We start from the raw sequence: 11,582 nt of genomic DNA, 5'->3' as shown, positions 1-11,582 counted from the left end.
AACTGTAGTTCCAGCTATTCAGGAGGCTGATGGGGAAGGACTGGTTGAGCCTGGGAGGTTGAGGCTGCAGTGAGCCATGATCATGCCACTGTACTCCAGCCTGGGTGACAGAAGTGAAGCCCTGTCTCAAATAAAATTAAATAAATAAAGGTTAAAACAGGCCGGGCGCGGTGCCTCACGCCTGTAATCCCAGCACTTTGGGAGGCCGAGGTGGGTGGATCACCTGAAGTCAGGAGTTCGAGACCAGCCTGGCCAACATGGTGAGACCCCGTCTCTACTAAAAATACAAAAATTAGCCAGACCTGGTGGCAGATGCCTGTAATCCCAGCTACTCGGGAGTCTGAGGCAGGAGAATCACTTGGACCCGGGAGGCGGAGTTTGCAGTGAGCTGAGATCACACCACTGCACTCCAGCCTGAGTGACCGACTGAGCGAGACTCCATCTCAAAAAAAAAAAAAAAAAACAAAAAAAACAGAACACATCCGTGGATGGATAATGAATGAGAGGTTGTTTATATTCACAGTTAACCTTCTCATCTCCAGTTACAACCATCTCGTTCCTGCTTAGCCTTTTGGAGATGCTGTCCCTTTAGTGGTCAAATTCTGAAGAAATCAGGAAATAATGCATTCGACATGCCCAGCACAAGTGAAGATCAGGCAGCAGAAATGTATTCGACCTGCCACCCATCCGTCAGGAGACTCTTATTTACTCCACTACTGTAAGGGATACTGACAAATTAAATCCATACCTAGTCCAGATATCATCAATTCCACAATTTTTTTTTTTTTTTTTGAGACAGAGTTTTGCTCTTGTTGCCCAGGCCAGAATGCAATGGTGTGATCTTGGCTCACCACAACCTCTGCCTTCTGGGTTCAAGTGATTCTCCTGCCTCAGCCTCCAGAGTAGCTGGGATTACAGGCATGTACCACCACACCCGGCTAATTTTGTATTTGTAGTAGAGATGGGGTTTCTCCATGTTGGTCAGGCTAGTCTCAAACTCCCGACCTCAGGTGACCCACCCGCCTCAGCCTCCCAAAGTGCATGAGCCATGGCACTCAGCTTTTTTTTTTTTTTTTTTTTTTTTTTTGAGACAGAGTCTCTGTTGCCCAGGCTGGAGTGCAATGCCTAACCTCAGCTCACTGCAACTTTTGCCTCCTGGTTTCAAGCAATTCTCCCACCTCAGCCTCCCGCGTAGCTGGGATTACAGGCACCCGCCATCATGCCCGGCTAATTTTTGTAGAGATGGGGTTTCACCATGTTGACCAGGCTGGTCTTGAACTCCTGACCTCAGGTGATCCACCCACCTCGGCCTCCCAAAGTTGAGATTACAGGCATGAGCCACCGTGCCTGGCCCACATTTTTTAAAAAAGGGGCAACTGCAGTGTAGCAGAACAAAGTTGTGACCAATGCTAGGATACCTCTGTTCATTTCCTGACCCAGCCATGAATACACTGGAATAACTCATGCAAAACACGCCACCTCGCTAGCCCCCGTTTCCCCACCCAACAAATGAAGGGGCTCTCACAGGTTCCTTTTTGTCCTGAAATTCATCACCAATGCAAATTTCTTAAAAATCCTTTGTCTGGCAGTCCATGCCTGCCCTTCAGCATTTCCCAGATCGACCCTCAGGACTCACCAAGACAGAGGAGGGCGGTCGGGGATGGAGACATGGTTCCTCAGCCCTGAGCTCTGTGGCCAGGGAAGGGAAGTGGTGGCAGCCTGGGGCACAGGCTCAGGATGTGATGAGGGTGAAGAATGCTCTCCTCCCTTCCCCCGCCAGCCCCGGCCTTTCCTAATTGAGACTCATCGAGCCGTCGCCGGCTCCTCAGTACAGTGACTTGCACACAAGCTCCAAGGAGCTGCGCTTATCTCCTCTGGCCAGCCTGGGGTTGTACCGTTCGTCCGCCTGCTGGGGCCTGGTCTGTGTTCCCGTGCTCCCATAAACTCCCTGATGTCACTAGGAAAATACGCATCAAAACCACAGTGAGATATGACTTCACACCTTCTGGGATGGCTGTAATTTTTTTTTTTTCTTTTGAGACAGTCTCGCTCTTTTTGCCCAGGCTGGAGTGCAGTGGTGGTATCTCAGCTCACTACAACCTCCACCTCCCAGGTTCAAGCGATTCTCCTGCCTCAGCCTCCCAAGTGGCTGGGATTATAGGTATGTACCACCATGCCGGGCTAATTTTTGTATTTTTAGTAGAGATGGGGTTTCACCATGTTGGCCAGGCTGGTCTTGAACTCCTGACCTCAGTTGATCCGCCTGCCTCGGCCTCCCACAGTGCTGGGATTATAGGCATAAGCCACCGCACCCGACCGGCTGTAATTTTTTTTAATGGAAAATAGCAAATATTGGTGAGTATGCAGAGAAATTGGACCGCGCGTGCATTGCTGGCAGGGACGTAACATGGTGCCCCTGCTGTGGAAAACAGTTTTAGCAGCTCCTCCAAAAGGTAAACATGGAATTGCCATAAAATCCAGCAATTCCACTTCTGGGTATACACCTAAAAGAACTGAAAACAGGGTCTCTGACAGATATTTGTACACCAGCGTTCATAACAGCTTTATTCACAATAGCCAAAAGGTGAAACCACCCAAATGTCCATCAACAATGGATAAACAACATGCAGTATATACACACAAGGTAATATCAACCAGCCTTAACTAAAAGAATAAAAATCAGCCAGGCACAGTGGCTCACACCTGTAATCCCAGCACTATGGGAGGCCGAGGCGTGTGGATCACCTGAGGTCAGGAGTTCAAGACCAGCCTGGTTAACATGGTGAAACCCCGTCTCTACTAAAAATACAAAAATTAGCTGGGCGTGAAGTTAGCTGGGCATGGTGGCGCGCGCCTGTAATCCCAGCTACTTGGGAGACAGAGGCATGAGAATCGCTTGAACCTGGGAGGCGGAGATTGCGGTAAGCCGAGATCGCACCACTGCACTCCAGCCTGGGCGACAGAGTGAGACTCTCTCAAAAATAAGGCTGGGCGCGGTGGCTCATGCCTGTAATCCTAGTACTTTGGGAGGCCGAGGCAGGCAGATTGCCTGAGCTCAGGAGTTCAAGCCCAGCCTAGGCAACACGGTAAAACCCCGTCTCTACTGAAATACAAAAAAAATAGCCGGGCATGGCGGCAGGCACCTGTAGTCCCAGCTACTCCGGAGGCTGAGACAGGAGAATGGCTTGAACCCGCGAGGCGGAAGTTGCAGTGAGCCGAGATCGCGCCACTGCACTCCAGCCTGGGTGACAGAGCTAGATTCTGTCTCCAAAAATAAAATAAAAAATATTATAAAAGAATAAAATTCAGATACGTGCTACAACATGATGGACCTTGAAGACATTACGCTAAAGGAAATAATCCAGATTTGACGGATAAATACTGCATTGTTCCACTTATTTGCGGTATCGAGAGGAGTCAAACTCATAGAGACAGGGATTAGCATGGTGGTTGCCAGGGTCTGGGAAAAGTGGGGCGTTACTATTTAATAGGGGGAGCTTAGGTTGAAGATGATGATAAGTCTGAGGTATCCATAGTGGTGATGGTTACACAGCACTGTAAATATATTTATATCTAATGCCATTGACTGTTTTTTGTTTTTTTTGAGACGGAGTCTCGCTCTGTCGCCGAGGCTGGAGTGCAGTGGCGTGATCTTGGCTCACCACAACCTCCGCCTCCCAGGTTCAAGCGATTCTCCTGTCTCAGCATCCTGAGTAGCTGGGACTACAAGTGCGTGCCACCATGCTGAGTTGATTTTTTGTATTTTTAGTAAAGATGGGGTTTCACCGTGTTAGCCAGGATGGTCTCGATCTCCTGACCTTGTGATTTGGCCTCCCAAAGTGCTGGGAATACAGGCATGAGCCACCGCGCCCGGCCAATGCCATTGACTTGTATGTGCACTTACAAGTGGTTAAAATGATAAATAGGGTGTTGATATCTAAAAACCTCCCTGCCATCATCTCCCCTACATCTCTAATTCAGTGACCATGGCTGAATGCCTGCCACCTTTCAAATGTTATGTCAGGCGCTCAGTATCGGCAGTTTTATCAATTATAAATGCTTTAAGCTGCATAGAACTTTAAACGTTAATAACAGTGGTTATAAATCTTTAATACATAAGCTGGCTTTAAAATTATTGGTAAAATAAGATTAGAAATGTCTTAAGAATCGTTGGCATTTTTGTTTGCATTTATTGAACAAGTGGTTTCATGCTTATCCCTGCAGAATACTATGAGATTGGTCATAAGGGTTAGAAAACTATAAACCTGGCTGGGCACAGTGGCTCATGCCTGTAATCCCAACACTTTGGGAGGCCGAGGCAGGCAGATCACCTGAGGTCGGGAGTTCGAGGCCAGCCTGACCAACAGGAAGAAACGCCGTCTCTACTAAAAATACAAAATTAGCTGGGCATGGTGGCGCATGCCTATAATTCCAGATACTCAGGAGGCTGAGGCAGGAGGATTGCTTGAACCCGGGAGGCAGAGGTTGCGGTGAGCCGAGATTGCGCCACTGCACTCTACCCTGGGCAAGAAGAGCGAAACTCTGTCTAAAAAAAAATGAAAATAAAAAAACTGTTTTTTGTAGAGTTAGGGTTTCACTATGTTGCCCAGGCTGGTCTTGAACTCCTCCTGGGCTCAAGCAATCTGCCGACCTCAGCCTCCCAAAGTGCTGGGATTACAAGTGTGAGCCACTGTGCCTGGCCCTACTGGGTCCTTTTTAAAAGATACATAAAAAATCAAATGCAACAGTGAACTCAGTCATCCGATGGCAGAAATTGGGGTGCTCCTGGCATCTGGTCGGTTGAAGCCAAGGACACTGCTCAGCATTCTGCAGTGCACAGGACGGCCCCGCCCAGGCAGGGAATGATCCGGTGACACATGTAGGTGGGAAAGATGCACGAATGATGGCATTTAGGAAGAATATTATCACTTCTTTCCCATAAGAACAACTTAGAGCAAGAAAATGGTATTCTTAGGGCCTTCTCTCCTATGAGGCTCCAAGCCCGGGTTGCCATGGCAGAAGATGCTGTGCTCGCTTTTTCCTTGAGAGAATTGTACTCAAGATGATGTAAATGTCGCCCCGGGTGCCACTTGGGTAGTTTGGAGAAGTGCTCAGACACAACACGCTGTGATGACTCAGCAGCAGCCAGCTGGACCTGTCCTCTGGCTTGCGGTTCACGGGCTGTGTTTATCCCTCCGGTTCCTTCACAGCCACCTTGGGAAATATGTTGCCTCTGAATCACGCCAGGCAGGGTCTCACTGTGCGACTGTGTGCTGCGGGGCTGGAAATCAGGGTGACACTCCGCTACAGCAGCAGCCTGACTAGGAAGGCAGAAGGACGCTGCCATCTTTAGGGTTTGTCGTTTGACTTTCCTCAATATGAATGACGATGGGGGACTTCCACACTGTGCAACAGGAAAAGCCCAGAAAACTTTCTGGAGATAGCGAGGGGGTGATGCAGCAGACAGCTATGGCTGATGACCCCCCTTACCTGTGGCTCCCCCTCCCTCCCTGCTTTCTGAACGCACATCCATCACCAACTATAGGTTCCTGTTTGGGGTTTGCTGGCTGGGAAAAAAAAAGAAAAGGAAAGCTGGCTTTCTACTAAAAACCACTTCCTTTGCCCATTTATCAAACTCAAACCCTAGGAGGGCCACATAACATCCTCCGTCCCAGGCAACGGGGTGTTTCTGGAGCACTCCGGTGTATCAGGGACCCGGTCAGTTGCCATCGCATATGTATATGGGGCCAGCCCCTGTGCCACCAAAGAGCGGGGATGTTGAAAACGTGTTACAGTCAGGAGCAGCGCCCCCTTGGTTCAAGCAGTTCTTCTGCCCCAGCCTCCCTAGTAGCTGGGATTGCAGGCGTGCACCATCACGCCTGGCCAGTGTTACGTACTTTTTGCCACAATTCAAAAAAGGAAAGAGTGCCTGGGTGAGTCCTATGCACCTATTCAGAGAACCAAAGGCTTTGAGGTTATCCTCAGCCCACCCATCTGATGGGAGTGTTTCTCAAACTTGCTTTTCCATGAACTCCCAGTAAGAAATAGCTACTACACACACACTGTCTCCGGTCGGCGTGCTTAGGGTGGCCTTCCGATTCCCCCTCCCGGTATTCCCACCCTGGAGTGGTCCACTCCTCTTGGGCTGAACCTGTAACTTACTCCCAAGCAAGAGCACATCGCAAGCTCACGCACGTGGTTGTCGGTGTGATTCTGTTTCTCCCAGCTGTCTCCATTCCTCCCTGGCTTCTCTACAGGGCCGCTCACCATGGCAGCCGGCTCCATCACCGCCAGCCAGTGAGAGGGCAAGACAAGAGGGCTGACAAGAGGGACGCTACCATCACAGAGGTCAGTTTCGTAACAAGACTAACCTACCGTCACCTCTGCCCTACCCTACTGCTAGAAGCCCGTCGCTACATCTCCCCCACACTCAAAGGGAGGTGGTCTCACTGTGGGGTCCACTGGAAGTTGCCTACCAGAGTCAGGTCATCCCAAACACACCCTCCAGCCATTTGGTATGGCATCGGAAAGAAAACTAAGGCCAGGTATGGTGGCTCACGCCTGTAATCCTAACAATTTGGGAGGCCATGGTGGAAGGGTCACTTGGGCCCAGGAGTTTGAGACCAGCCTGGGCAACACAGCAAGACCCCACCTCTACAAATAATTAGCCAAGTGTGGTGGCATGCACCTGTAGTCCCAGATACTCAGGAGGCTGAGGCAGGAGAATCACAGGAGGTTGAGGTTGTAGTGAGCTGTGATGGCACTGCACTCCAGCCTTGGCAACACAGTGAGACCTTGTCTCTAAAAAGCAAAAAGGGCCAGGTGCACTGGCTCACACCTGTCATCCCAGCACTTTGGGAGGCCAAGACGGGTAGATCACCTGAGGTCAGGAGTTCAAGACCAGCCTGGCCAACATGGTGATACCCTGTCTTTAATTAGCCAGGTGTGGTGGTGGGCACCTGTAATCCCAGCTACTCAGGAGGCTGAGGCATGAGAATCGCTTGAACCTGGGAGACAAGAGGTTGCAGTGAGCCAAGATCATGCCATTGCACTCCAGCCTGGACAACAGAGCGAGACTGGGTGGCTGTTCTGTGTACTGCAGGATACTGAGCAGTATCCCTGGCCTGCCCACTATCTCAAATATGAAAACATGTTTTCTATCTTGATTACTGAGCTTTTCGGTGCCTCCTTCGGTTCTGCACCTAAGCTAAGAGCCCCTTCATCTCACCCTGATCTCTATCCAGTTTCTAACACAGCAGTCTTGTAAGATGCCCGGACTTAAACGGTTATTGCCTGTGAAAAAGGGGCTTTCATCTCTAAAAAGTCTGACCTTTTGCATGGCCTGTTGCCCTGGTGATAAACTGATGCCTTGTTTCCTAAAAGGAGTAAATCCATGGCTTGCCTTTGTTCAGCTCATGGGCATTCACCCATACACAGACGAAAAACAAAACCTACGACTCGGGAACATTTTTTTTTTTTTTTAAATGAGCAAGTTTGAGAGTCTGCGGTTTAGATTACCGTGACAATTGATAGGAAGGTGGGAGCCCCAGGCAATCCCAGGTCCTGTAGCAGCAGCTGGTGGGGTTCCCACTCCATGCCGTGCAGAGCCTGAACTCGGGATGACCCCTGCACCTGCTCTCTGGCCGGGATCTGGCACAGGAAGCCCGCAGCAAACACCCCTGGCAAGGGCTGTGTACAGCCAGACAACAGCCGGACAACAGCTCACCGCACCGCACCATCGCGGGAGACAGCAGTTACTCTGAGCACCCCACCGCTGAAACCAAGGCTCAGAGAGGACCACGCATGCACAAGGTCCCAGAGGGACCCAAGAATCCAGTGTCAGACAACTTGCCCGTGCTCTTCACGCAGCACCTTGAAGCCCTCCCCCACCGGCACCACCGGCTCTCCTGACATGGCCCACAAGCGCATGGAGCCCCTGCTTCCTGGGCCGTTCCCGGTTTACATTCCCAGGGGAAGCATCAGATGGCCCCTCTCCCCTGCTGGCAGCAGAGCAGATGGGACCAGCCAGAGCCCAGGGCAGTGCTCACCTGCAGGCCAGTCCACTGCGGCCAGCACCGCCCCCTAGAAGATACTGCAGGCATGGCGGCCGCCAGTCCTGGGTCTCCCAGCTCAGGTGGTGCCAGCACCGCCCCCTAGAGGACGCTGCAGGCATGGCGGCCGCCAGTCTTGGGTCTCCCAGCTCAGGTGGTGCCAGCACCGCCCCCTAGAGGACGCTGCAGGCATGGTGGCCGCCAGTCTTGGGTCTCCCAGCTCAGGTGGTGCCAGCACTGCCCCCTAGAGGACGCTGCAGGCATGGCGGCCGCCAGTCTTGGGTCTCCCAGCTCAGGTGGTGCCAGCACTGCCCCCTAGAGGACGCTGCGGGCGTGGCAGCCAGGCAGTCCTCAGTCTCCTGGCTCAGGTAGTGCCAGGAAGCTGCGGGCATGGCGGAAAGCTGTCCTCAGTCTTGCGGCTCCATCCTGGCTTTCAAATCTGCTCCAGAGGTTATCTGGGGAGTGGCTGCTCCCTCACAGAGGGAACCTCTAAGCCCACCAGGCGGGCACTTTCAGCCCAAAGCCTCCGGGCCACCTCCTCATCCTCGGCCTCGGGGGCCGGGGCCTTCTGTTTGAGTCCATCGAAGTACTTTCCCGAAACATCTGCCAGTTCCTCCGCCACGGCCAGGTATGTGCTGGGCTGGGCGGCCAGCTCGGGGCTCTTGACCAGCAGCCAGAAGATGGGCCCTGCAATCAGCGTACAGGGCATTCAGTCCACACTCGCTCAGAGAGAAGGGAGGAAGCCCCACTCCCCCATCAGGGTGCTCCAGGCCCCTGGAGTCCCACAGAGCCCTCCTCTAGCCCTTTCCCCTTGGCTGCCTCCATCTGCAGTTCCCTTCCCTGGCACTGCCCAGGCAAATCCCACCGGACCAGGGATCAGACCAAAAGCTGCCTCCCCCAAGGAGCCTTCCTGGCTTTGTCCAGGAAAATGGAAGCTCTCCTCCTGGTCAGCCCCAGTCCTCACCCTACCCCATTTCTCCTTAAATAACTTATCTTATTAAATGCACCAGCCTCAGGTTAAGGATTTTTTCTGGCCAGGCGAGGTGGCTCAGGCCTGCAATTCTAGCACTTTGGGAGGCTGAGGCGGGTGGATTACCTGGGGTCGGGAGTTCCAGACCAGCCTGGCCAACATGGTGAAACCCCATTTCTATTAAAAATACAAAAATTAACTGGGTGTGGTGGCAGGTGCCTGTAATCCCAGCTGCTCGGGAGGCTGGGGCAGGAGAATCCCTTGAACCTGGGAGGCGGAGGTTGCAGTGAGCTGAGATCACACCATTGCACTCCAGCCTGGGTGACAATAGCAAGACTTCGTCTCAAAAAAAAAAAAAAAGGCTGGGTGTGGTGACTCACACCTGTAATCCCAGCACTTTGGGAGGCTGAGGCTGGTGGATCACCTGAGGTCAGGAGTTCAAGACCAGCCTGGCCAACGTGTGAAACCCTGTCTCAACTAAAAATAAAAACTTAGCTGGGTGTGGTGGTGGGCGCCTGCAATCTCAGCTACTTCGGGAGGCTGAGGCAGGAGAATCACTTGAACCCAGGAGGCAGAGGTTGGAGTGAGCCAAGATTGTGCCACTGCACTCCAGCCTGGGTGACGAGTGCAAAACTCCATCTCAAAAAAAAAAAAAGACATTTATTTTTTGAGACCTGGTGTCTCGCTCTGTCACCCAGGCTGGAGTGCACTGGTGCCACCTTGGCTCACTGCAACCTCTGCCTCCCGGGTTCAAGCGATTCTCCTATCTCAGCCTCCTGCGTAGCTGGGACTTCAGGTGCACGCCACCACGCCTGGCTAATTTTTGTATTTTTAGTAGAGACGGGGTTTCACCATGGTGGCCAGGCTGGTCTCGAACTCCTGACCTGAGGTAATCTGCCCACCACAGCCTCCCAAAGTGCAGGGATTACAGGCGTGGCTATTAGCCTCGCCAAGTTAAGATTCTTGATGCCAACCAATCACCCACTCCATGTTTTTCAGGATTATAAACACTAGTTATAAAGCTTGAACTGGCTGGAGGTGGTGGCTCGCACCTGTAATCCCAGCACTATGGGAGGCCGAGGCAGTTGGATCACTTGAGGTCAGGAGTTCGAGACCAGCCTGACCAATATGGTGAAACCCCATCTCTAGCTGGGCATGGTGGTGTGCACCTGTAATCCCAGCTACTTGGAGACAGGAGAATCGCTTGAACCTGGGAGGTGGAAGTTGCAGTGAGTGGAGATCATGCCATTGTACTCCAGCCCGGGCGACAGAGCAAGACTTCATCTCAAAAATAAGTAAGTAAAGCTCCAACTGTTTGTTCCACCTATTCTCTGGGCGGGGTACTGTGCTGGCCCTTTCAAGGACGGTCTTGTCTAACCCTCCCAGTGACTGTGAGGTGAGTCCTATTAAGGCCTCCACTCTGCAGATGAAGAAACAGGCTCAGAGGGGTAACAGCTCTTCCCCAGGAGGTGCAGCTGTTTTGGGGTGAAGCTGGAGTTACGCTGAGCACAGCCTGACTCTAGGAGTCAGCTCCACGGCCTCTTCCTCTGAGACACGGTTTTCTCATCTGCCAGCGGGGCTCTGCCTGCTTCCCGGGGCTGTTAGAGGCTGGCAGGCCAGGTCGACAGAGGAAAAGGACCTGTGCTCTGTGCCTCGGAAGACGCAGGTGAGGAGCAGGCATGAGGCCTCAGGGACTGTCTCTGAGGGAGGGTCCTGGGGCCCTGGGCTGAGAAAGCAGGGGTGGAGGGCACAGCATGGAGACCCAGGCTGGGAGGGGACTCACCAAGTGTGGAGCTGGAGAAGGTGGAGCCATGGATGCCTGTGTGTCTGCCCAGCTCTGTCCTGGCCACGCCGGGGTGCAGAGCATTGACAGTCACACCAGAACCTGGGGAAGAAAGAGAAGACTGAGGGAGGGGCCCAGCCTCACCTGGAAGGCTGTGGCGGCCCACACCCAGCTGTGGGGCTTTCCCGGCACCAGGCTGCTTCCTGAACTCAAACCCCATCGTCCCTCTTGCTCTGAAATCTCAGTGAAGTGGTCTTATCTTGCAGGGTGGCTCTGCCACATGGCTGCTGGGAGCCGAGCTTTCCTGGAGGGCTTGATAAACCCAGAACGCTGAGCTTACCCCGGGAGCCTGCATCGGTGGGTGGCAGTGGGATCTGACATACTGTAACTCTGACCAGCTCCCAGTGCGGCTGGCACCGCTGGTCCACAGACCGTCTTTCAGAAGCAAGGGCCCAGCACAGACTTCTCAACCTCAGCACTATGGACACTGTGGGCTGGGAGGAGTGAGGGGCAGTCCTGTGTGCTGTAGGACGTTGAACAGCATCCGTGCCTTTACCCTCCAGATGCCCAGAGCAATCTCTCCCCAACCCAGCTGTGATCACTGTGTTTCCAGGCATTGACAACTGCAAGTCAAAACTGCCCCTGGTTGAGACTCACTGGGCTGGAGCCAAAAGGCTGAGCTGCCTGCCCAACAGCAGCAGGGAAGGACATCTGATCCAGGCAGATTAGACCACCTGGGATGAACAGACAATCATCAGAACGATCAATTAGTGATGTC

General features: G+C 52.7%; 1 protein-coding gene across 5 annotated transcripts in view; it reads right to left on the bottom strand.

The window, feature by feature from the left end:
- The window catches only part of RDH13 (retinol dehydrogenase 13), a 30,263-nt gene that overhangs the window by 2,281 nt on the left and 16,400 nt on the right, over positions 1–11,582 (bottom strand). For 3 of the 5 annotated variants that reach the window (XR_004031906.1, XR_004031905.1, XR_004031903.1), the window contains exons 6-7: positions 10,805–10,906; positions 8,049–8,738 (exon numbers count right to left, since the gene is read on the bottom strand). Coding sequence is in view for 1 of the 5 variants with exons in the window: in XM_030819623.1 (XP_030675483.1) it covers positions 8,503–8,738; positions 10,805–10,906 (338 nt within the window). In the remaining 4 variants the exon portion in view is untranslated. Of the gene's footprint in view, positions 1–4,672; positions 5,318–7,458; positions 8,739–10,804; positions 10,907–11,582 lie in introns of those variants that run through there. The other 2 variants (XR_004031904.1, XM_030819623.1) reach the window with 2 other exon arrangements.

Source organism: Nomascus leucogenys, chromosome 10 (assembly GCF_006542625.1).
Source record: "Nomascus leucogenys isolate Asia chromosome 10, Asia_NLE_v1, whole genome shotgun sequence".
Lineage (NCBI taxonomy): Eukaryota > Metazoa > Chordata > Mammalia > Primates > Hylobatidae > Nomascus > Nomascus leucogenys.
Note: the sequence above shows the minus strand (reverse complement) of the source record. Positions and strands in the feature narration are given on the sequence as shown.